We start from the raw sequence: 27,286 nt of genomic DNA, 5'->3' as shown, positions 1-27,286 counted from the left end.
TTAATCAACAAAAATATTAATGAAAATTTACTTCTATCTTTATATTTAATTTTTTGGAGCAAGAGAGAAATTTTCTCAAGACAAGAAAATTTACTTCTATCAAGAACTAAATTTTTTGGAGCAAGAGGCTGAATTTTCTCAAAACAACAAGATTTTCTTGACTTAAACAAATTTTCTTGGATCAAGATACGTATTTCTTAAAGCAAGAGAATTAATTTTATTGGAATAAGTGAAATTTCTTGTGCCAAAAAAATATTTTCTTGGCTTAAGTGAACCTTTTTTTCTGTGCAGAAAGTTCTTAGATCAAGAAAATTTTCGGGTGTCTGAAAGAAGACCGAAGTTGTGTTGGCGAAAGTAAAAAATTTTTCTTAAAATTCTATTCTTGGTGGAAGTAATTTTTTCTTAATTCAAATTATCATATATACTTGATACAATAAATTTTTATATTTGATCAAGATTTTTAGATACTTTAGGGAAGCAGCGCCACCTACTTCAGCTGAGAAAAAAATTTTTCTCACCTCCAGGCGGAAATCGTCAACTTTCGTCCCGCTGCGCTACACGAAAATGCCGCTTTCCGCCTCCCTCGAGGAGAAAAATAGTATACACACTACGGGCAGTAAATAAGAAATGTCTCAGATCACATGTAATTGTTGTCCGAGGCGAAGCCAAGGTCAATAAACTATTAGATGTATAATATACTATTCTCACCTTGAGAAAATTTTTCTCTTGAATATTTGATACTCATTTTATATTATTTTAGCGTGCAATTATACATATTGAATGAAAAAAAATGATGAAATATTATTTGATCTTCCCATTTGACATGTTAATCATAAAAAATATTAATGAAAATTTACTTCTATCTTTATATTTAATTTTTTGGAGCAAGAGAGAAATTTTCTCAAGACAAGAAAATTTACTTCTATCAAGAACTAAATTTTTTGGAGCAAGAGGCTGAATTTTCTCAAAACAACAAGATTTTCTTGACTTAAACAAATTTTCTTGGATCAAGATACGTATTTCTCAAAGCAAGAGAATTAATTTTGTTGGAATAAGTGAAATTTCTTGTGTCAAAAAAAAATTTTTTTTTCGCTCAAGAAAATAATTAGAAAGAAAATTTCCTTGCTGGAAGTCAACACTTACTGAGAAAGCGCTGGCTATCAGGGTCCTTAACTTTCTTAACTTGCGAGGATTTAGTTGAGTTACCGACAGATCACAGAGCGCTGCGATGTAAAGCCATTTATATTTTGTTCCAAGTCTTTCACACTTCCGTGATTGTAGACAGTCTAGAAAAAAACAAACCAATGATTGATAAGTAACAGTGAGACGTTTACGTCGTAATAAATATATATGTATACATAAGTGTTAAGAAAAAATAAAATATAATATAATAATAATTCAGCACACCAGCCAATTTAAATATATTTAATTATATATTTAAATTAAAGGTGGATTAAAAAAAAGACACTAGTTGTGCTTTTTTAAATTCCGTGTGTGATGGTTGATTTTTATCAACCTATTTTCCAAATGATTGTTCATTTCAATATGAACGTTGGCAGTATTCCCAATTTGTATCTCAGCTGATAAACTCGATAGATTTATTATTATTATCACATAATACAATAAAGTATTTATCAACTTTTTTTTTTAACTTATTTATATTTTTCGTTGAAATATTAATTATTTAAGACGTTATCATGGCGGATAACGTATTAGAAGAGTGTAGCAGTGAGCAATTGGAAAAAGTCCTACAATTTCAGGTAATGTTTTTTATGATGACTTGCTTCTTATTTCAATAAATTTACATTTAATTTCAATAATCGGAATTTATGTTATTTATGTAAAAAAAATAATTTTATAGAAACTTTCTATAATTTTTATTTTGTATTCAATTAAAATTTAGAATTTTTTTTGTTGAAAAAATATTAATTCATTTTTAATATTACAGGAATTGACAACCATTGAAGATTTATCTATTTGCCGGGATGTATTACAGAGGCACAACTGGAATTTGGAAGTTGCTGTTCAGGTATTTTAAAAACTTATATTAAAATTAGATGATAATTAATTTAGCAGATATTTAATAATTTTTAGAATTTTTTTTAGCAAATAAATTATGGCCAAAAAAAATATACTAAAAATTGACATGTAGAAATTAAAAATAATTAAATATGCAATTTTTTAAATATAATTTTTTTGTTAAAAAAATTAAAAAATGGTTAAGTGACTGCTAACTTTAATGTCATAAATTTAGCAGATATTTAATAATTTTTAGAATTTTTTTTAACAAATAAATTATGGCCAAAAAAAAATATAAAAAAAATTGACATGTAGAAATTTTATTAAAAAAAAATTAAAAAATTATTTAGTGACTGCAAACTTTAATGTCATAAAATTATCTGATGTTTAAAAATTTTTTATTTTTTTTTTTATCAATTAAATTACTTAAAAAAAAATGAACGTATAATTTAAAAAATTTTCTACATGTCAGCTAATTTAATTTTTTTTAAAAAAAAAAAATCATTAATTATTTTAAGCTTACAAAAAAAATTCTTTATAATAAATAAAATAAAAAAAAATTAATTTATCATGAAAAGTAACTTAGCAGATATTTAATAATTTTAAGCATTTTTTTAACAAATAAATTATGACCAAAAAAAAAATATAAAAAAAATTGGCATGTAGAAATTTGAAAAAAAATTAAAAATGCAATTTTTTTAAAATAATTTTTTTGAACAAATTACTTTGTTGAAAAAAATTAAAAAATTTTCTCGTGACTGTTAACTTTAATGTCATAAAATCAGCTAAATTCCAAAAATTTTTTATTTTTCTTTATCAATTAAATTACTAAAAAAAAAATTGAACGTATAATTTAAAAAGTATTTTACATGTTAGCTAATTTAATTTTGATTAAAAAAATAATTATTAATTATTTTAAACTTACAAAAAAGATTCTCTAAAATAAATAAATTAAAAAAAAATTAATTTATCATGAAAATTAATTTAGCAGATATTTAATAATTTTAATAATTTTTTAAATAAATAAATTATGGCAAAAAAAAATTTAGAAAAAAAAAATTGTCATGTAGAAATTTAAAAAAATTAAAAATGTAATTTTTTAAAAATAATTTTTCAAACCAAATTTGTTTGTTAAAAAAAAATTAAAAAATGGTCAAGACTGCTCACTTTAATATCATTAATTTATCAAAATTTTAGGAACAACTTAATTTATACGAAGGAAGACCTTCAATGTTTGCACAAGATTCACGTGTAAGACCACCAACAGTTGTCGATGATACTAGTTCAAGAATTTATTTTAGTCCACCTGGCAGCTCAGGAAGCGGTGGTGGATTTTTATCTTTTGTATTTTCCATGTGCTACAATTTAGTGACTAGTATATTACAAATAGTGTTCGCTATTTTCCGAACTAATGTCCGACCTGGTAAGACATTTTTACAATTAACTACCTATACAATATATAATAGTTACTGAGTTCTTACAAGCAAAATTAATGATTATTTTTCTGGTACATGTTTATTTAAATAAGCTAAAAAAATTTTTTTTTTATTATGGGAAATAATTTTTCTTGTAGGGAAAAATAGACTTTGAAATGTTTAATTTTATTTTTATTGTATGCAATGTGTTTCTTTTTATTTCAGTTGCTTCAGATCCAATAGAAGATGTAATGAATTTTATCAGATCTTATGAAGAAAAATACGGTACAAATCATCCTGTATTTTACCAAGGCTCTTACAGCCAAGCATTATCAGACGCTAAACAAGAATTGAGATTCTTGTTAGTTTATTTACATAAAGATGATGCTCAAAATGTTGAGCAATGGTGCAGGTAAATTTATCAAGTTATTTATTTTGAAAATTTTTCTATCAATAAGCCTGAATTTTTTTTATTTATAAGTATAGTTAATTCTATAAATTTTATTTTTTTTAATTAAAATTTGTACAATAACAAAAAAATTTTTTTTGGTAAATTATTAATATTTTGTTATTTTAAAATAAAATATAGAATTAATTTAATTGATAATAAAAATTGAATTACAGAAACACTTTGGGAAATGCTGAATTGATTAGATTCATCAATACTAATACATTATTCTGGGCTTGTAATGTACAATCTGGTGAGGGTTACAAAGTTTCTGAAGCCTTAAAAGCCGGTACTTATCCCTTTTTAGCGCTTATTGTCCTCAAAGACAATCGTATGACTATTGTTGGACGGTAAGCATTTTTTTTTTTTAAATTAAAGATAGATAAACATGAATTTTATCATGGGACTGTATCAAAAAGTGTAATTAAGGTAAAAGCCCCAATAGATGCTCATGTACCAGTACATGATCACTCAATGTATTTGTATATCTATATTCACAAATATAGCGGGCGAGTAACAGCTAGTATTACGATATTGCCTTGTAAGTTTAAAATCTATTTATTATTTAATAATCTTTGTATGTACATGCTTAAAAAATTAGCTTATTATATATTTATCAATATAATGGTTAAATTAAAAGACGAAAACACGGTAAAATAAAATGCCGGATTTTATTAAAAAAAAAAAATCAAACTTTCGTAGACTAAACTTAGAAAATAAACGATTAAATTCAAAAATCTTATCATAATTTTGATAAAATTTTAGTAATATACATTTGCGATATTTTAGTAGATAAAATAAGATTTTTAATTAAAACCCTCTTGTATTTTTAAATTTTTTTTAAATTACATGACGTGCATTTGTTATTATTACCAATTTTCTATCTATCTTCTATATATATATATATTTATATATATATATATATATATATATATATATATATATATATATATATATATATATATATATATATATATATATGTATATATATATATATATATGCATATAATATATACTATATGCATATGTATGGCCTATATATATATATATATATATATATATATATATATATATATATATATATATATATATATATATAAATAAAGATAAATTGCTGTGGGTTAGTCTCGCTAAAACTTAAAAACGGCTGGACCGATTTTCAAAATTTTTTTTTTGTTTTGTTCGCTATAGTTCAGGGATGTTTTAAAAAGAATAAAATTTTTGGAAAACCCGTAAGTTCAGCTAAAGAAAATCAACAGATCTAAAATTATTAATCGTCTATCTTCTGTATATATGGACAAAAAAAAAATTTCATAAGTTCAGTGTTGATTTTTTGGGATCTTGATTTTCAGGCGATAATAAGAAGCGAGTTTCATTTAATAACTTGACAAAATTCTAACCGCACTACATACAGCCAGTATTTTTATTCTTTGTCGAAGTAGATTAGAATTTAAAGATTGATAATCGCCGATCGAAAGGTGTAACAAAGTGTATATTGTAGGTGATACGAAGCTCACCGGGTCAGCTAGTAATTAATAAAAATAAATAAATTTTTTACCAGACATACACGGAAAAAAGTAAGCTGTAATAAATAATAGTCGTTTTATAATAAGTAATGATCAACTGCTAAAAATTACCATTTCAAACCGTAAAATCGTGATTTTACTATTCACTCTATAATATTTATCATTTAAACGCTACAATTTATTCTTTACATGGAAGAAAATACTATTTCAAACAGTAATATTCGTTATGTGAATGTCGAAAATGTTAAAGCATAATAATTAAGAATTTTGATTTTTATATTTATCATTTCGTACCTAAAAAATGATCGCATGATATGTAAAAAGTATAAAATAAAGTTACTAAATTTCTAATACAAGCAACGTCAATATTTACAAAGTAAAATGGTAAATTTTAAACGCAACGCTAAAACTTAAACTATAATTATTGACTTGCTTCGACTGGTAAAATGTATATTTTAAAAGTAGAATTTTTACTGTTTCAAATGTTAAATTCTCCCAGAGTGAGACCCCCTTCTCTTTCATCTGAGTTCCCCTTCTTCTCATGATATGGACTATATATTGAAATGGCAATTTTTACTGTTTGAAACTGTAATTTTTTAAGATGAGAGAGTCGTTATTTACTATAGTGACAGCTACTAATCACATATTTTCGATATTAATTTATAAATTGTGACTTTTACACTTTCTACATTAAGTTCTGTAATATTTATATTTTTGCCACCCTGATGTCCGCTGTACTGTTTGAAACTATTAAAATTGACCGGAATTCGAGTGAATTTTACAGTTTACTTTTTTCCGTGTACCAATTATAATTAATAAAAATAAAGAAATTTTTAAATAAATTTTTTACCAGACATAGTATTAAAAAAATAAAATTATCTTCACAGAAATTTGCTTTTAAAATATTTTGGGAAATAATTGCTTCTTTTTTCATTAGTGTATATTATATAGTATAGCTATAGAAAGCTAATGAATACATTTTAAAATGAATTGTCCCTTTTCTAAATTAGTAATCATTTTGTTAGAGACAGGTATGAGGAGAGGTAGTTAGATACCTATATAAGGACTCAGTGATACAGTCTTGTGATCAGTTCGTTAAAGTGTTTGACTCAGTAAAGGTTAAAATTAAAAAATTACTAAAATGCATTACAGAATGGAAGGAATACCATTCCCATCAGACATAATGTCCCAGGTTCAAGCACTAATGGATCACAACGAAATAAATTTAATTCAAGCTCGCCAGGATCGAGCTGAACGTAGTGCTAACCAATCATTGCGTGAACAACAAGATCAAGCTTACGAGGAGTCATTGCGCGCTGATCAAGAAAAGGATCGTCGGCGCGAGGAAGAACGTAGAGCACGTGAAGAACAAGAGGCTCGCAAACTTGCTGAATTAAATGCTCAAGAAATGGAAATCGAACGTATTCGTGTTGCTAAGGAACTTACTGTACAAAAGGTACCGGCTGAACCGGAACCTAATCATCCTAATATCTGTCATTTACAAATTAAATTAGGTGAAAGGACGTTGAAGCGAAGATTTCTTATGTCGAATACTTTAGAGGTAAATATTATTGATTTTTTTTTTTTTTATTTATTTATTAATAAAAAAAAAATTGTTTTTTTAAAGTAGTTTGGTAGTCGCAATCTGAGGTTAAATTAATAGATACTTTTTTTTTCTTTTTTGCAAGTGATCACTCGAAAAATAGCATAAAATATAAAATTATCTATAACTAGAATTTAATTGAATAAATTCAATTCATAATTATGGTTAAATAATTATAATTATATGATTATGATATTAAAAAATTAATTATTTATTTATTATTTAATTTCAATGCCAAGGCAGTATAGCCAGATGGCAAAAGTATACAAAAAGAGTTACAATAAAAGTACACGTATGACTAATGAAAATATAAAATTTCAAAAATATTAGATATTAAGAATTGATCGTTTTTGTTTACTTTACTTTGGAATACAATTATGACAAATACAAGAAAAAAAATAAATTTGAGTATAAAAATTGAGCATTAAAAATTTAAGAGTTAAACTCAGTGGTACAAATTATACAAATTATAGAAGATGATAATCTGAGATGATCTAGAACGATAAATTCATGTAACAGAAATGTGTAAATGAATATCAAAGGTTTGAAAATTAGGATTCATTGTCTTCTTTAAAAGTTTGAAATTAAGATTTATTATCTCGTTGACGTTTCATGAAGAATTCAAAAGTACTAGTTTTAAAAGAATTTAAGCTAAGTGAATTTGTGACTTCAAATGGTAATTCCCTCCAAATTCGGATCGCAGAAACTACGAAGGAATGTTCAAAAGTAGTAGTTGAGAAGTTTGACATTTTAAAAGACACATTGATTTGTTTAGCAGCAATTCTTTCCGATCTTCTAATATCTGTGGATTCTTCAACGAAGAGACTTCTAAGGAACTTTGGTTCACCTGATTTTATAAGTTTGTAGATGAAGCACGCTAACGAGTACATTCGTTTAGATTTAACCGTGAGCCAGTTTAATGAATGCCTGTAGGGAGTGATATGTTCATCTCGTCTTGAATTAAAGATGAATCTGATGGTGTTGTTTATAAGACGTTGAAGTTTGTAGTCTAGCCTTTTGGATAAGTCAATCAAAACTATGGAACAGTATTCAACAATTGGAATTATGGTAGTCATGACTAGTAGTTTACGCGTTGAAGTAGAGAGTATGTTTCTTCTGTGTTTTAGACAATTTAATGTACCATAGACCTTACGAGTAATGTAAGCCACATGGATATCCCAAGAGAGATTATTAGTTAGGTGTATGCCCAAATGTTTGGTTGAGTTTACATAAGGTATAATATTACCGTCAATGATAATTTAAGGCAAATCCCAGTTGTTCAGATTTCTTAGTTTTTTATTACTCCCTAGTATCATAACTTTAGTTTAATTAAGTTAAACTAAAATTTAATTTAATTTAATTAAATTAAAAGTATTTGGTAAATCATAAAATTTTTATAGAATAGATTTGAAACATCGATTTATCTATTGGAAAGTTTTTTTGTGGTGTCAAGTTGGCCGATTTTTTATTAATCCTCCATTTCCGGAGTTATTGAACAAGGACACTCATAAGAGATCGTGTATTTTTGCCAAACTTTAATTAATTAGGGTAGAAGTACCGTTTTTGGTCATCTTAGCATCGTTTTTGGCTAGTTAACAATTGAATTAATTTATACTGAAAAGAAAATTAGCAGATAGCTGACAATTTTAAGAACTTTTTTTTATTAATAAAATCATTACAAAATTTAAAAGAAAAAATTTGAATAATTATACGTGCAATTTTTTAAAAATATTTTTTTATTGCTAATTTAATTAATAAAAAAAAATGAAAATTTTTCACTGTCGACTAATTTTAGTTTCTTAATTTTTAAAAAATTATAATATTATAACCATATTATTGTTGAATTTTAAAAAATTTATATTAAAACAAATTGAGCTTGTAATGGTTTATTAATATAAATTCATTTGTATCATTTATGTGAACAATAAACGGTATTTCTATAACTCTTAAACGGTGTAAAAAAATCGGATTTTTTTCTATAGATATATTTAATCATAATCTTTGGAATAAATATAAAAAAATATGGGGTCAGGTTTAAGTCATTGGGCTACCAAACTACCTTAATTTTTAATTTTTATTGAAAAGAATGCTTAAATTTTTGAGAATTTTTTGAAGATTAGTTGTGTTATTTTAAATTCATAAGTATTAAAAAAAATAATCAGCTCATTTATAGCACCAGATGATTTGCATAATTAAGAGAATAAGAAAAATTTTGTCTTTGGCATATTTATGTGATTAAATTAGTTTTTAAAATTAAATTTAGGACCATTGAAAAGGTCGAGACCTGAATTAGTGCCTTTTCAATGTTTCATATTTTTTTCGGCAATATTTAATTTATTATGATAAGTTTTCAAAGTTTTTATAAATAGATTCAAATTTCGCGATAAACAAAATTTGTTTATTTATTTATTTTGTTTTGTACATATCAATGTGGTTATTTGTCAAAAATTAATTTATATAATTAAGAGATTAAGAAAATTTTTTAACGGGTATTATATCTTTATCGTAAATTGGGTTTGATATTTTTTCAGCAATAGTCATTTATGATTTAAATAATTGAGAGAGTAAGGAAAATTTTGCGACGAGCATATTATTATTTTTAAAGGAATTTTTATAGTTTAATTTGGTATCATCAGAAAGGTCTTGATAAGAATTAGTGCCTTTTGGTTTTTTATATTTTTTAGTAGTCAATTTTTTATGTCAAGTTTTTAGAGGAGTTTTTAATAGTTTGTTGGTTCTATAAATTTATTCAGTCACATTTGTCCATTAAATTATTTATAATTGATCCTATGATAGCACTATTATTTTTAAAATTTATTTAAAAAGTACCCAAACTACTGATTATAAATATAAAAAAATCAAGCCAAAGTTTTCTGATTCATAATTCGTAAATCCCGGCAGTCACGTAGTGACTGCCAATAGCTAAAATAAAAAAAGGTAAAAGACCCAGTTATTGCCATTGGCTTAGTTGTTTGACACTTGCAATTTTAGTCTAATTAAAAAAATAAAATGTTTCCGAAAAATCAATTATCGTAGAATTTCTTATTCAAAAATTATATTTATTAATTTATTAGAGTTGATTTATTTTTTTTAATTAAAATGAAATTTCAAGTGTCAATAACTAAGCCTATGTCAATAACTGGGTCTTTTACTTTACAATTAATGTTTTATAATGTTTTAATTTATATTTTATAATGTTTTAATTTATATTTTGATTGATAATAATCTTAATTTTTTTTACAGGACGTATACAACTGGATATTTAGTCAACCCGATTCACCAGCAAATTTTGAAATAACAACAAGCTACCCCAAGAGAGTAATTTATCCATCTATAGAGTTACTAAGTCTCCACAAAGCCGGATTAACTCAACGTGAAGTTTTACACATTAGTAACTTAGACGACTAACCTTTTATTAAAAAATAATTCACATAATATAAATAAACATTTAAAAAAATAAATAAAAATAAATCCATTCAAATAAAACTAATCATTTAAAATTTTTTTTTTTTTTTGTGAATAAGTAAATGCAAATGCGACTAATTTGATAATTATTATAAAAATAAAGTAAAAGTATAAATGTTTCTATAAATACATATATTTATATTTGATACACTTATATTATATACTTGATTTACGCGTAAGAAATTTCATTTGTAATAAATTTCGATAATTATTCTTATTAATAATAATATTATTATTATTATTATTATAGTTGATTAGTCAATTGATTAAATATAATAGATTAGTAAATTCAAATTTAATAAATCAATTATTTAATACGTGTTTAAAAAGTTTTCCATTCCTATTGATTAAGATAAATGCAAAATGTAAAATTAAATTGCAGTTTTTTTTTTGTTATTATTATTATTATTATTATTATTATTATTATTATTATTATTATTATTATTATTATTTAATATAAACACAATGCTGTTAGTACCCTTATAGATTAATAATTTAATGTTAATAACAGCGTGATTTAAATTAACATTTTTTTTTGTTCTTAAGAATATAAAATTCATTATTTTGTAATTATTAAACATTTTCTGCACACCAAATGATTAATCGATTTATTTATTTATTGATATTTAAAATCGAATTATTTGTCAAGCATTTACATAATATAATAATAAAATAAATGATAAATAAATTTCAGTACTTAATTATTAAAATAATCATTAAAATAGTTGATTTTTTATTTAAATTGTAGAGATGATTTATTTCAGCTAGGTATTAATGATAAAAAAAAAATAAATAGGAAAAAAAAGATAAATATTATTTATTTCTTAAAATAATTATTAAAATTTTAAAAATAAAATTATAAAAAAAAATGTTCTATATATTCTTCAAAATATTTACAATAAAAAATTGAGCTTAAATTTGAATTTCAGTAAAAAAAAAATATGTAAAATTTTAAATTTGAAGAAAAAAAAATAAAAGAAAGTAATAAGGAAAATCATTAGACTTATTACTTTTAATTGAAAGTCTAGTCCCTTTGTTAAAAAAATTAGCAAAATTTTTCTAAGGGTAGGAAGGTTGCTCATTAAGCTTCTGGTAGATTAAAGTCGTTACAGTTATTTGAAAAATAACAATAGAATTAATAAATTTAATACTTATAAGAGTGCTTTCATTTAAAAATTGTAAACTATGATTTGATTGTCATTAAAACTCAAAAATTTTAATTATTGAATTTAAAATAAATATTTTTAAATTATCGGAAAATTGTTAAGAATTATGTTTTATTTTACATAAAAAATTTTGAAAAATTAAACTTTAAATTTTTCATGTGAAATTTTTCTTTTTAACAAAATATTTTTTATTATTTTTATAAAAATTAAATTACTATGAAAAAATTTTAACAAGGAAAATTCGAAACTAGAAATTTAAAAAAATTGCAAGTACAAATTTTTAAAAAATTTTGACAATTTTTGATTTTTTTTAATTTTCTACATTTCAAATTTTTATTAAATAATTTTTTTCAATTAAAAATTTCTAAAAATTTTCCGATATCGGCTAATTTAATTTTAATATTTTCTATAAAAATAAAAAAAAATTGTCAAATGTCTTCTAATTTCAGTGTAATAAAAATTTAACTTGTTCTTTACACTAAAATTTTACAAAACTGAAGTTAGCAAACATCTGTCATTTTTTGGACTTTTCCAACAAATAAATTACTACTAAAAAAAAAAAATTTATTTAAAATTATAACATGTCAGCTAACTTGTTTCACAAAATTTTTAGTGATACTGAAGTTAGCTGTCAGCAGCAGTCAATTTTTAAATTTTTATACCAAATCAATTACAAAAAAAAAAAATGCTTTAAAAAATTATCACTAATAATTTTTTTTTAATTTTCACATGTGGATTTTTTTTATTTAATTTTTTTTCATAATAATTTGATTGTAAAAAAATTTTTTATGTGAAAGTTTCTAACTTCAGTATCAAAATTTTTACCACACAATTTAATCATACTGAAGTTATCCGTCAGCTGTGAATTTTAAAAATTTTTTTAACAAATCAATTACAATAAAAAAATGCTTCTAAAAATTTTAACTTGTAATTTTTATTAATTTTCACATGTGGAACTTTTTAATTAAATTTTTTTTATAATAATTTAATATGAAAATTAAGTTAGCTGACATCTAAAAATTTTTAGAATATTTTTCATTGAAAAAATTATTACAAAAAAGTAAAAAAAAATTTCATTCGTAAAAAACTTGAAAAACTATAAGTGCAATTTTTAAAAAATATTTTTTTGTTCTAATCTAATTATTGAAAAAAAATTTAAAAAGTCGGCTAACTTTAGTAGGTACTATAAAATTAAATTAGTCGACATTGGAAAATTTTTATAATTTATTTTGTTGAACAGTAATTTTTAAAAAATTAAAACAAAAATTTTCACATGTAGAATATTTATGAAAATTAAAGTAGTGGATATTTAATAAACTTTAGAATTTTAAGAAATAAATTAGTGCAAAAAAAATTAGAAAAAAAAAATTGACATGTAGAAACTTAAAAAAATTAAAAGATGCAATTTTTTTTTAATTAATTTTTTGGAAGAAACTTTTTTGTTAAATAAAATTAAAACATTGTCAAGTGACTGCTAACTTTAATGTAGAAAATTTTAAAAATTATACGTGGAATTTTTTAAAAATAATTTTTTAGTTCTAATTTTTAATTAATAAAAAAAATGAGAATTAATTTAGTAGATATTTAATAATTTTTAGAATTTTTTTAACTAATAAATTATAGAATAAAAAAACTAAGAGAAAAAAAAAATTGACATGTAGAAATTTCAAAAAATTATAAATGCAAATTTTTAAAAATAATTTTTCAGAAAAGGTTTATTTGTTAAATAAAATTAGAAAATTATCAAGTGACTGTTAACTTTAACATCATTAAAAAAAATTAGGAAAACGGTTGACCCTAAAGGCCATCTCTGCAACTTCCTGCTACCTCCATACCTAAGTGCTCAACAATTCACTTATTTTTTAAGCTCTTCGAGCTCAAAAATATAATTTGTGTGTAATTTTGAGCTCTCCGAGCTCAAATAAATAGCTGTTCTGTGCTTTTGAGCTCTTCGAGCTCAAAAGGCTGATGGAAGTTTTATAGAATACTATTTTTTGAATTTTCAAACCGCAATAACTTTTGAATAAGTTAACCGATTTTCTCGCAGTTTACGGCATTCAACGCAGTTTTTTGAGTTCTTCAAAAAGTCTTCAAGCGCGAACTGGTCAGACTAAAAATTTCATAGCAATTCTGAAAAAAAACATTTTTTTCAATTTTTTTCGACAACGATATCTCACGAATAAATCAACCGATTTTGACCGGGTTGGTGGCAATCGACGTGGTTTTTTTAAGGTTGAAAGCTGATTAGTTTTTGGAATTGATCGGTTTAGCCGTTCAAAAGATATTTCAAAAAAACGAATTTTTGGAAATTTTATTTTTGAGATTTCTCAAAATTGATCGACTCAAATTCTGTAAATTAGTATCATAATTCTAGGGGCAAAGGAACTTTTCAGAACACCGCTTATTTCGATCGAATCGGATGATCCGTTCAAAAGTTATGAGAGATTTACATACATACACACACACACATACATACATACAGACACGGTGACATCACCGCGGAAATAGTCAGGAAAGCTTCCTAGGACCTCAAAACGTCGAGATCTCATGAATACTCGATTTTCGAAAAACGGGGTGAAAACAATAACTTCCCGTTTTTTGAAAATTTTCAATTTTCTTAGCGGGAAGTTAAAAATTAGGAAAACGGTTGACCCTGAAGGCCATCCCTGCAACTTCCCGCCAATTCTATACCTAAACGCTTGAAATTGTACTTATGACGTTTTAGAGCTCTTCGAGCTCATAAATACAATTTGTGTATTATTTTGAGCTCTCCAAGCTCAAAAAATTGCTTTTGTATGCTTTTGAGCTCTTCGAGCTCAAAAGTTTGATAAAACACTATTTTTTGAATTTTCAAATCGCAATAACTTTTGAATGAATGAACCGATTTTCACGCGGTTGATGGCATTCGACGCAGTTTTTTAAGTTTCATAAAAAATCGTCAAGTTTATATTGATAGAGTGGAAAACTTCGGAGTAATTCCGAAAAAACACTTTTTTTCTGTTTTCTTTCGTCAACGATAACTCACGAACGAATCAACCGATTTTGACCGGACTGGCGGCGATCGACGTGGTTTTTTTATGTTAAGAGCTGATTAGTTTTTGAAATTGATCGGTAAAGCCGTTTAAAAGTTATTCCAAAAAAACTACGTTTGAAAAAAAATTTTTTTGTAGTTTTTTTTGCGATTTCTCAAAATCTACCGGTCCGAATCGTTCCAAAGTATATACAAAATCTAAGTTTGGTCAAGTCCTTTCGAATGGCACCAACTGCGATCAAATCGGTCAAGTCGTTCAAAAGTTATAAGAGGTTTACACACATACACACACACACACACACACACACACACACACACACACACACACACACACACACACACCATCGCGGGAATAGTCAGGGAAGCTTCCTAGGACTTCGAAACTTCAAGATTCGATGAAAACTCAATTTTTTGCTCGACGGGCAGAAAGCGTCAACTTTCGGCCCGCTACGCTAAACGAAAGTGCCGCTTTCTACCTTCGTCGAGCAAAAAAATAGTATACACTCCACGAGAAGTAAATAAGAAAGCCTCAGATCACATGTTTGTCAACCTCGGCTTCGCCTCGGCCGACAATTACATGTGATCTGAGACATTTCTTACTTTACTTCCCTAGGTGTGTAATATACTATTTCGTAAAACGGGGTGAAAACAATAACTTTTCGATTTTTGAAAATCTTCGATTTTTTTAGCGGGAAGTTAAAAATCAAAAATTGTTGAGTGTCGGCTAACTTAATTTTCATTAATTTAATTGCTATAAAATTCTAAAAAAATTTTTTCTCACCTCCGGGCGGAAAGCGTCAATTTTCCTCCCGCTGCGCTAAACGAAAATGCCGCTTTTCGCCTCCGTCGAGGAGAAATAGTATATTACACACCTAGGGAAGTAAAATAAGAAATGTCTCAGATCACATGTTTATTGACCTCGGCTTCGCCTCGGACAACAATTACATGTGATCTGAGACATTTCTTATTTTACTGCCCTAGATGTGTAATATACTATTAATATCTGTCAACTTTAGTGTCATCAATTTATTATTGATAAATTGAAAATTCGCGAACGTTTTATTTTTTTATTTTGGCAAATATCCGCTAGGAGTCATTGATGTCTGCCGTAATTCAGTTATAAATACTGTATCCACGCCTAAACTCAAACAGATGCAAACAGATGTAGTAGAGTGAAGCATGAAGTGAAGAGTGACTTTCCAATTTAGCTGACATATCGGAGTTGATTTAAAACAAAATTAAATCCAATAAATTTTTTATTTTATTTCTGTTAATTAACAACAAACAGCTGATCGATTGTTGTCATCGTGAGTGGTCAATATTCTTCATAAATAAATAACCTGATAAATTAATTAATAATGAGTGAATTGAGTCAGGAGGAAGTAAGTATACGTTTTTTTTTATTGTGGATGCTACGTAACATTAAAACCTCGATTTGCTTTATAAGTCATGTATCATCAATGTTACTATCACTTTGTCTTATTATTATTCATTTATTTATTTTAGTTTTTTTTCTTCATGAATTACAAATTTTTTTTTATTGTCACTAAATTATTGTATAAAAAAAAATATACTTTTTTTCCTTATTAAATTTCAATATTTCCCGCAAGTTTTTTTTTTTTTTTTTTTTTTTTTTTTTTTTTTTGAAAATCTCTTTGTTTCTTTATTCGTTTATAAAATTACGAGTCATCAAAAAACCTGAGAGACAAAGACTGTTATATTTTTAAATTTATCATGACTCTTGATCTTTTGTTCAACCACAAAATTATTTATTTATAAAACATCTAAAAAATTAATTTTATCAATATTTAAATTTTTATAAAAATAAAATAATTATTTTATAAGTAAAAAAGTGAACAATATTAATAAATTATAGTTGTAAATATTAAATCTTGTGACATTGACAATAATTTAACAAAAATCAATAATTTTCCTGGCATAGTATTTTACAAAGCAAACTATAATTTTTTTAATGAAATTTATTATTAAAAAATTAATTTTTTTTTGCTATTTATACTGGAGAAATATATAAAAAAATGATTGAATTATTCGTGTATGTAGAAAGAAAATTAATTGTAAATATTATTACTATAGATGCGCAAGCGACGACTGGCCCGCTTAACTGGACTTGATGGTAGCAACAGCAATCCAGTGAGCTCTCCTGGATTGAGTGTAAATAATGTTTTTGAATCTCCAAGCACACCAGGTCCTTCGACGGGTCCTGATTTACCAGCGACTCTAGGATTACTCCAGCAACAGTCGCCAGCTCAAGAATCTTCAAATGATACAGATGTTCCGATGGATTTTGAGGAAAATAACGAAAAACAGACGAATAATATTTCTATTGATGTTGATTCGGGAATTGAAAATATGGAAGTTGAAGAACAAGATCGAAAAGATCATACTTCTAGATCTAGGGTACGTAATTATTTTTATTTTATTTATTATTTTATTAATTATTACAGAATACTTTCATGAAGTTTATTTATTTATTTATTAATCAACATACGCCTATCGGCAGTATACATCAGAAAAAATTATTTAAAATTAATTAAAGAATATTCATTAGAATTTAATTAGAGAAAATAAAAAAAAACGAGAAAACCTTTGTGTAGTTTACATGTAAATACACTGAATCTGCCACCGTAAAATTCTACTTAACTATTTAGATTATTCACAAGGATTTACAATTCTGTTGATTTAAATTCTTTGGATTTTTATAAGGTAAAAGACCCAGTTATTGACACTGAACTAGTTATTGACACTTGCAATTTTATTTTAATTCAATAAAACAAATCGACTCTAATAAATTAATAAATAAATTTTGAGATAATTGATTTTTTGAGAAAATTTTATTTTTTTAATTAGAATAAAATTGCAAGTGTCAATCAACTGGGCCAGTCTCAATAACTGGGTCTTTTACCTTAACTTAATTTTAATAAAAAAATTCCACAAAAATTTTTAAAATTTACTATTGTAAATTTTTAAAAAATAATTTTTTTTTTCATAATTAATAAAAATTGTCAAATGTTTGCTCGTTTCAGAATCATTTTTCTAAAATCGATTATTCATTAAAGTATTTTCTTGAATGAAAGTAATACTCTATTTAATTGAAGATAACAGCTAAATTATCTTCAAATAAATTATTATCAATTTATCAATATTTGGCTTTATTTAAATTTTACTATTTAAAATTTTTTAATATTGAGATCATTGGAAAATAATGGTAATTATTTGAAAGTAGGGTCTACAATTTTTTAATCCAGTTAAATTATATTAATTTTTTTTCTGCTTGTTTTTATGGCGGATTTGTGATAAAAAATGTCGGGAGAGAAAAAAATAAAGATTTCGATAGCTTTTTTGCCTTAAAAATTTAGAAAAAATTTTGACTCATGTTTTTAAATAAAATTTATATTTTATCTTTTTTTGATATATTTTTTTTTTTAAAAGGACTTACATAAAAAAAAAAAACGAACAATTTAAAAAAAAAGTTTGATATCACAATTTTCTAAAAAATTTATAAATTTTTTTGAGAATTTTTTAAAATTGTGATAATCATTGAATGTTTTAGTTAATTTGTATAAAATTTATGAATTAGTACATTTATACGAATTGAATTCATAAAGTCTTGCGCTTATAGAAATATTTATACAATAATTTGAAAATAAAGTGGCCAAAAAAGGTACACTGGCCACAAACGGTACTTCTACCCTATATCAATAAAATCAAATAGAAATTTCGTTCAAAAAAATGAAAATTAAAATGGTTGACCCCACTTGTAAATATTTACCATAATTTTCTACACTTAGTTTATTTTTCAATAAAAATAAAAAAATTTTATTAAAGAAATTTTTTCATAGATATACTGAAACATAGTCATAAATATTTAGATAGATAGATAATAAATTTTATTTGATCCTGGAGTTCTAAGCTTCTTCCGGACCATCAACAATACATAAAGATAATAGTTTACAAGTATACATTTGATACAATGTTTGCAATACAATTAAACTGTAAGATTATGGTAATTACATTGATTGCAAGAAGAAGTTAAAACAAGCTTGTGTAAAATTTTCAAAGTTGTCAATTGCTGTAATATCAGCCGGTAATAAATTCCAAATTTTTATGCCGTGAATCAGGAAAGAATTTTCATAGATAACAGAATTACTTCTTGGTAAACGCAGATAGTCATTCTTGACATCGTCTCTCCTTAAGGGGTTACATTAAAAATAAAATATTTTATTCAAACTTTTTACTTTCTTAGATACATGTTTAATAAGGAATAAATGAAATTAAAAAAAAAAAAAAAATATTAAAAACTCTGCCATTGTGACGTTATTTCCGGCGAGCCCTCGGAAAAAAGATGCGTCCGCGTGACCAGCAGAACTTTTAGCAGGATTATTTGAGATGAAAAAAAAAAAATATGTGCTCTAGTTAAGACTTCAAACTAGGTCTTGAACGAAGGAAAAAAAAATTGAAAATTGGATTTTTGGCAGAGGTTTTTACAAAAAAAATTAATTAAAATTTCGCGGGATTTTCTTTTAAATAGTTGTAATTGAAAAAAAAAATTCTTTGTTCAAGACCTTGTAAATTATATCTCGAACACCTGTCTAAAATTTCATCAAAATCGTTTGAGTAATTCTCGAGAAATTTTGACAACCGTCTTTGAAAACATAGTTTTGAGAAAAACGTGTTTAAAGTTTTGAGAGACAATCCAACAGCGCCTTGAAATTATTATTCGGATTGATTTAAAACTTTAGGACAATATTTTAGAGATGTAGAATTTAATAAGACAAAAAAAAATGAATTTTTTGAAACCGTGAAACCCATGTAACCCCTTAATGCAATCGGCAGAAATTTTAATTTTGATTATAATTTAGTTTGATTTCTTTGTAAAATAAACAAGCTATGAATTAATTTTTCACATTAAATTTTAACCAGCCTAGTTCTTTATAATATGGAATAGTATGCTCAAATCTCGAAATTAAAAAAATTTACTAATTAATTTGATCAATTTTCAATAATTAAAATGAACAATTGTAAACAAAAAATTCATATTTACAAAAAAAAATAATAAATCAACTATTATATATTTTAGACAACAAGTTCCAGCGCAGACGTCTCAACAGACCAAATCCACAACACAATATCCCGAGTCCTGCGTGTCTCGTGGAAGCAACCAACCGAGCAAACAATATTCCTCCCCAGCTTATCATCAAACTCATCACTGGACCGCGCACTTCCTCACACAGATTTAGTAAACGAATCCCTAATGGAAGTCCTCCAGATGTTTGCCAACAACGAGGACCCCCTGAAAGACATAACCAGTGATATCCTATCAGACGGCGAAGACAGCCCAAGTCAAACGAGCCCAATGATAAGCCCCAGTGCAATAACATCACTCGAGCCTTCAACGACCATAGCACTCCCCTTGATGGTGACAAACGAAAACAAAAACCACCCACGAAGTCTCTTTTATCTCCTTGACTGTTACAGCCGCGCCGCAGTAGAAGAGCGCAATAACCCAAAGCGTTCCAGCGTTCCCCCAATATCGGAAGTATTGATATCTTTGCGCGCCCAGTGTGTTCAGTTTGCAAGTCTAGTTCTGCAAGAAATAATCGGGGTCCCAGATGACGCAATCTCCAACGGATCATCAGTATCTCCTTTATTGTACCCAGTGTTATCCCAAACTCTACCTCGTGGATTTTTGCACGAATTAGTTACAAGAACCAACAACAACCCCCAAGCTTTTAACAAAATTTTTACACCATTGCTCCAAGGGTTGTACTTATCAATGCAACAAGTCAGCTTAATTGGCAACACTCATCGCCGGCCAATAGAAGCTCTGGAAGAATTAATAGACGTGCGTCTTGGTACTAATGGCAATGCTCGGCCAATTTGTAAATTAATTACTCATCAAATTCAATTTTTACCCGATTTTATGACAACTGCCGTAGGACGTGAATTAACACGCACATCTTTTCTCGGTCCATTTTTATCCGTTTCAGTATTTGCTGAAGATCAACCAAAAGTAGCTGACAAATTTTTCAGCGGCAATGCAATAAATGACAAAACAATTAATTTAACTCTTCAACAAGAATTAGAGAGCACAAGATCTTCATTGCATAAAATAGTCCATGCTATTTTAGCAACTAGCACATGCCGTGAAGCAACACTAGCTTATTTAGCAACATTATTACGGCATAATGAAAAACGCGTGCAAATACAGACTGAAGAATTTTCACTAGCAGGCGATGGCTTTATGTTAAATTTATTGTCAATCCTCCAAATGTTGTCGGTTAAAATAAAATTAAGCTCCATTGACTCGCTCTATCCATTTCACCCTTCAAGTTTGGTGGAGATAAAAAATGACACGCGTCTTAAATTATCATCCCAGGAAGTGGCTGATTGGCTAAAGGACTTAGAAAAAAATCACAAGTGGACTGAAGCTAAATTTCCGACTCAATGTTGGTTTTTAACGCTTCACTGTCATCACATTGCTCTAATGCCGGCGTTGCAAAAATACAGGCGTAAATTACGCGCATTGCGCGAGTTGCAAAAAATGCTGGATGATTTGCAAGCTTCAGAGTCTAGTTGGAAAGACGCGCCTTATGCTGGACATAATAAAGAGCTTATTAAACGCTGGAAGCAGCAGCTTAAGCGGTTGACTAAATCTAGAGCTTGTGCTGATGCTGGGTTAATTGATCCGGTTTTAATTAGACGGTCGCTCCATTTTTATGGATCGGTTGCTGAAATTTTGTTGGGGTTACTAACGCAGACTGACGCTTGTGTTGCATTACCTAAATTACCTCTGCCACAACAGGTACCTCATAGATTTACTGCGCTGCCAGAGTGGTACGTTGAGGACATAGCGGAATTTTTATTATTCGCGCTGCAATATTGTCCGACTGTGGTGGCTAATAATTTGGATAATTCTTTAATTACTTGGCTATTAGTGACTATTTGCACGCCACACTGTATCAGAAATCCGTATTTAATTGCTAAAATTATTGAAGTGCTTTTTGTTATCAACACAAGCAGTCAGGGACGTAATGACATTTTACATGATCAAGTAATGTCTCATCCTATTACTAAAACACACTTGGCTTCGTATTTGATGAAGTTTTATACTGATGTTGAGACAACTGGATCCAGCTCGGAATTTTATGATAAATTTTCTATTAGGTATCACATTAGCTTGATACTTAAAACTATGTGGGACAGTCCTATTCATCGTGTTGCGATAATTAATGAGAGTAATAATGGAAAGCAATTTGTTAAATTTATTAACATGCTGATGAACGACACCACTTTCTTGTTGGATGAGAGCTTGGAGTCGTTAAAAAGGATTCATGAAGTTCAAGAATTAATGTCTGATAAAGCTAATTGGTCGGCGATGTCTAATGAACAGCAGCAGTCAAGAACGAGACAATTAACTGCTGATGAAAGACAAGCGAGGTCTTATTTGACGCTTGCTAAAGAAACTGTTTCGATGTTTCATTATTTGACTGTTGATATTACGGAACCTTTCTTACGGCCTGAACTTGTTTGTCGGCTTAGTGCGATGCTGAATTTTAATTTAAAGCAACTTTGTGGACCTAAATGCAAAGATTTGAAAGTTAAGAAACCTCTTAAGTATGGCTGGGAACCTAGGACACTTTTGGGACAGTTGATTGATATTTATTTACACCTTGACTGTGATAATTTTGCTGCTGCGCTGGCTAGTGATGAGGTTAGTATTGAATTTTTAGTACTTTGGGGGAGTTAATTAGTTAATTTTTATTTTATTAGACTGTATTCGAAAATTTATCTCTAGATACATAATTAAGAAATTAACTTGTATCTTGAGAACTATTGATATTTTTCAAGATATAAGCTCATTTCGATGTTACACTCATCGAGACCTTTCATTTGAGTACCCACATCAATTTTTTATATATTTTATATATTATATATATATATGTATATATGAAAAATATATCAAAATGCATGTGGGTACTCAAATGAAAGCTCTTGATGAGTGTAACATTGAGATGAGCTTATATCTTTAAAAATGTCAATAGTTAAGAAAGTACAGTGCAATTTGACAAGTGTCTTGTGAACTATTGACATTTTTTAAGATATGAGCTCATCCCGATGTTACACTCATCAAAACCTTTCATTTGAGTACCCACATCAATTTTTCATATATTTATATATATATTAGGGTGACGCAAAAAAACCGACTATTTTTTTTTTTTTTTAGTCGAGTGAAAAAAATGTTAGTTTTTGATGTTTTAAGAGCCCTCACTAAAGGACAGCTCAAAAAAAAATTTTTAAGAGGTCACTCCAAATTTTTTAAAATTTCAAAAATCGCCAAAAATCGAATTTTTTTTTTTTTTAATTTTTTTCTCGTTACGGTATAATTTTATAGACCAAAAAAAAATAAGTTTCTGAAAGTTTCAGTTCAAAGTTTAAATTTTGAAAGGTCGCTCATAATTTTTTTCTTTTTTTCTTTAATTAGCCATATCGCCGACTTTGAGTGTTAGGAGTGGTACGTTGGGGTCTTTTTGGTTTGAAAAAATCTTAAACTACGCGGCAAGGTCAAATCTCAACCAAGCTGGTTTCTAAGACCAGCTTGGGATTCGAACCCACGCCTGGCAGTTGATTAAATAAAATTATTAAATTAAAAAAAAATTATATTTTCTATGTTGTGCTTGATTTTTAGTTCATCTCGTGATATATTTTTATCGATTATTGTACTAAATAAAAAAAAAAAAAAAATGCATGGAGTTTTAATTTGAATAGTAAAAGGTCGCTCGAAAAAATCTAAACTAATGCACTAATAAATTGAAAAAAATTATGAGCGACCTTTCAAAATTCAAATTTTGAACTGAAATTTTCAGAAACTTATTTTTTTTTAGTCTAGAAAATTATACCGTAACGAGAAAAAAAATAAAAAAAAAAAAAAAATTAGATTTTTGACGATTTTTGAAATTTAAAAAAATTTGGAGCGACATCTTAAAAATTTTTTTTTTAATGTCCTTTGGAGAGAGCTCTTAAAACATCAAAAACTAACATTTTTTTACTTGAGACTCAAAAAAAAAAAAATAGTCGGTTTTTTTGCGCCACCCTAATGTATATATGAAAAATATATCAAAATACATGTGGGTACTCAAATGAAAGCTCTTAATGAGTGTAACATCGAGATGAGCTTATATCATTAAAAATGTCAATAGTTAAGAAAGTACAGTGCAATTTAAAAAATGTCTTGTGAACTATTGACATTTTTAAAAATATTAACTCATCCCGATGTTACATTCATCGAGACCTTTTATTTGAGTACCCACATCAATTTTTCATATATTTTACATATTTATGTTTCACAAATACCATATATATAAAATATATAAAAAATGTCATGTGGGTACTCAAATAAAAGGTCACGATGAGTGTAACATAGAAATGAGTTTATATCTTAAAAAATGTCAATTATTAAGAAATGACATTGTATTTCGTCAAATAATGACATTTTTAAAGATACAAGCTCATCCCGATGTTACACTCATCAAGCCCTTTTATTTGAGTAATCACATATATATTTCATATATTTATATGTATTACATATATGTATATATGAAAAATATATGAAAATGCATGTGGGTGCTCAAATGACAGCTCTTGATGGGTATAACATCGAAATGAGCTTATATCGTTAAAAAAGTCATTAGTTAAAAAAGTACAGTCCAATTTAACAAAAGTAATTATTTAATGAAGCAAAATTTTATTTATTTATAGTTTACAAGTCACGGCAGTCTTTATTTTAATTTATTTTGAAAAAAATTAACAATGATTTATTTGAGTTTTTTTTATTATTATTTAAAGTAATTTTTAATAATTTTTATTTTAATTTTATTTTTACAGAGATCCTTCTGTAAAGAATTATTCACTGATGCAGCAAATCGATTAGGAAGAGCTAATATTAAAACAACAACCGAAATTGAAAGATTTCTGGCACTAGCAGAACGTGCTGCAGTTATTGCACGTGATAATCTTGCCCGTGAAGAAGATTATGGCGATGCACCAGATGAATTCCGTGATCCACTTATGGATACACTGATGGAAGATCCAGTTAAATTACCTTCTGGTATAATTATGGATAAGGCTGTTATAATAAGGCATTTATTGAATAGTTCAACAGATCCATTTAGTCGACAGCCGTTGAGTGAAGACATGCTGACACCAGGTAATTTAAAAACCAATTTTTATATATTTTTCAGTGATAAGGTAAAAGTTCCCAATATTGACACTATAAGAGTGATCATGAATATTTGAATTTTTTCATCGTGTTTTAAATCAATATTGTCAGTTTTTTTTTTTTTATAGGACACCTTAATCATTGTTTTTACTTATGTAATTTAATTAATTAACTTTAATAGCAATACATTTAATAATTATTATATTAACTTAAAACCAATAGGTCGAATGTATGTATTATTGACAGCGCAAAAAATTCAAAGAGCCAATTATTAACTTACCATTGACCCTATTATTGACAGGTCTTTTATTACAGTTAAATTTATATTAACAATAATCATTTTTACTAACTAATGCAAAACTATAAATGATTTTTATTATTTTAAAATTCGTTTAAGACCTAGCTTTTCTATATTTTTTACCAGGTTTTTTTTTACCAATTTTTTCTAATCTCAAATACTTTGATTCTTATAAAATCACATGACAGTATGTAAACATTAATAAACATGGCCAAGAAGCTCTTTTTGAGTCTAATTAATCAGATTAACTAAATTAATTAATATACTAATTATCTCTTTTTTTTTTTTTCTTAAAACCCTGATAAATTTTGCTGTTTATACTAAAATAAATTTGTAAGTCTAATAATGTGATACTATTTCAACTGATTCTCTCGAATCCAATAAATTTAGTATTTTCTTTTATTGTTATAATATCACTGATGTATATTGCCGATTGGCGTTTTCTAAATAAATAAATAAATAAATTAATACGTTGATATGTATGTTGAGGGGGTTGGTTACCTTACATTATGGCCTATGTCGTTAGTTGACGCAAGTTAATTTTTGTGTCCCCATCATTGACATCCGCTATTTTAAAATTAATTTTAACTCGATAAAGCATAAATAAATAATTGCATGGTTATTTAGACTATAAATAATCTAAAATAATTTTAAACAATGCAATTACATTAAAACAACATTGAGAAATGTGGATTTGAAAATAAGGTCTTTCTTAACAATATTGTTAAGAAATTACAAACGTATAAGCAGTTTTTTCCTACTTGAAAAAATGAAATTTTTTTGCGGTAAATAGTTTATACCTTGGAATTAAATTTTATTAATTTTTAATTTTAAAAATATGTAAAATTGTTGTGAAATATCAAAAATTGTGATTACTAACAGATTTTAATAATGAAATAATAAAATTAAATAGGGTGTCAATAGTAGGGGCCCTATCAATAATAGGGGCTTATACCTTATAGTGTGATAATTCGTAAATCTTAGCAGTCACATAGTGACTGCAGGTTGCTAGTATTTTTTTAATTAATTATAAAATAATAGTGTTATGCTGATTTAAATTCATTTTTAAATTATTTTATAAATTAGTTACGAAAAAAAAATATTTAATAAAATAAATCTATTTTTATTTTTACAGATCCTGACTTGAAAGAAAGAATAGCCGCTTGGAAGCAACAGAAAAGACCGTCAAGCAACTATTAATAAACAAGTGATTGAGGTGTGAGCTACTGATTAATTAAAATAAACAATTATCTCTATAAAAATAGATAATTTTATTGCATAAAAATAATATTATTCATTAATTCATATATCTGCGTTCATTATTATAAAAAAAAAAAAGTTAAAGTAAAAATCGAAATTATTAATTAATTAATTAAAAAATTAAACCACTGAATGTTGAGTTATTATACGATTATATTAACACAGGGCAATGATCTCATCAATAAGCAACCATTGCGCTCAATTATATAAATCTAAAGTTTTTTATACACTTATAAATAAATCAATGAAATAACAATAATTAATGAAATAATTATGAGTAAGTAATTGACAGACTGCAGCCATCTAACTGCCAATTTAAAATTCCAGAAATCATTAACAATATATATAAATATATATATGACATTAATTAATAATAATAAATTGATGTTAGACTGTAAATATTTAAGTAATTTTCTGTTTTCTTAAATTACCAATTTATTGTTGACTTTTTTTTTTTTTTTTAATTAATATCATTATTATTGTAGGCTGTTTTAAATTTAATTATCGTATTAGGTAAATTCATGACACTGAAGTTGACATTATAAATTTTTTTATAATTTTATCACAGTAAAATTATTGTTAAAAAATTCTGCATGTGAAAATTTTGAAAAATTTTTAGTCGAAATTTTTTAAAGAATTTTTTTCTTTGTAATTTTTTTGTTACAAAAATAAAAAAAAATTTACAATTGTCTCCTGGCTTCAGTATCATGTAAATTAACTTATTATTACTTTCATATAATCCAATAATTAAAATGATAGTGTAACTTTAAAAAACGTAAATAAAGTCAAACAGTTAAAAAAAAAAATATTATAATTTA

General features: G+C 26.2%; 2 protein-coding genes across 3 annotated transcripts; both read left to right on the top strand.

The window, feature by feature from the left end:
* The first annotated feature begins 1,400 nt into the window (after positions 1–1,400).
* Positions 1,401–10,460, top strand: LOC123271022 (FAS-associated factor 2). Its single transcript, XM_044737238.1, has 7 exons — positions 1,401–1,760; positions 1,949–2,029; positions 3,217–3,442; positions 3,660–3,846; positions 4,059–4,232; positions 6,561–6,969; positions 10,255–10,460. Exons 1-7 carry the CDS (start codon positions 1,698–1,700, stop codon positions 10,417–10,419), a joined length of 1,305 nt encoding a protein of 434 aa, XP_044593173.1. The 5' UTR covers positions 1,401–1,697; the 3' UTR covers positions 10,420–10,460.
* On the top strand, positions 8,751–26,727 carry LOC123271020 (ubiquitin conjugation factor E4 B). Of its 2 annotated transcripts, XM_044737236.1 has the most exons (6): positions 8,751–8,770; positions 16,027–16,055; positions 16,768–17,091; positions 19,772–22,405; positions 24,577–24,898; positions 26,344–26,727. In XM_044737236.1, the coding sequence occupies exons 2-6, from the start codon at positions 16,032–16,034 to the stop codon at positions 26,406–26,408; spliced, it is 3,369 nt and encodes a 1,122-aa protein (XP_044593171.1). In that variant the 5' UTR covers positions 8,751–8,770; positions 16,027–16,031; the 3' UTR covers positions 26,409–26,727. The 2 variants fall into 2 exon arrangements, with proteins under 2 accessions (XP_044593171.1, XP_044593170.1); XM_044737235.1 differs by lacking the exon at positions 8,751–8,770 and having other exon boundaries at positions 15,785–16,055.
* Positions 26,728–27,286: the final 559 nt, after the last annotated feature.

Source organism: Cotesia glomerata, linkage group LG8 (genome assembly GCF_020080835.1).
Source record: "Cotesia glomerata isolate CgM1 linkage group LG8, MPM_Cglom_v2.3, whole genome shotgun sequence".
Taxonomy (NCBI): Eukaryota; Metazoa; Arthropoda; class Insecta; order Hymenoptera; family Braconidae; genus Cotesia; species Cotesia glomerata.
Note: the sequence above shows the minus strand (reverse complement) of the source record. Positions and strands in the feature narration are given on the sequence as shown.

Excerpts from the sequence above, each read along its gene's own strand:
- LOC123271020 (XM_044737236.1), top strand. The coding sequence starts at position 16,032 with ATGAGTGAATTGAGTCAGGAGGAA. Across the intron at positions 16,056-16,767 it reads GTGAATTGAGTCAGGAGGAA|ATGCGCAAGCGACGACTGGC; the intron begins GTAAGTATACGT and ends TTATTACTATAG. Across the intron at positions 24,899-26,343 it reads TGAAGACATGCTGACACCAG|ATCCTGACTTGAAAGAAAGA; the intron begins GTAATTTAAAAA and ends TTATTTTTACAG.
- LOC123271022 (XM_044737238.1), top strand. The coding sequence starts at position 1,698 with ATGGCGGATAACGTATTAGAAGAGTGTAGCAGTGAGCAATTGGAAAAA. Across the intron at positions 3,443-3,659 it reads CCGAACTAATGTCCGACCTG|TTGCTTCAGATCCAATAGAA; the intron begins GTAAGACATTTT and ends TTTTTATTTCAG. Across the intron at positions 3,847-4,058 it reads AATGTTGAGCAATGGTGCAG|AAACACTTTGGGAAATGCTG; the intron begins GTAAATTTATCA and ends ATTGAATTACAG.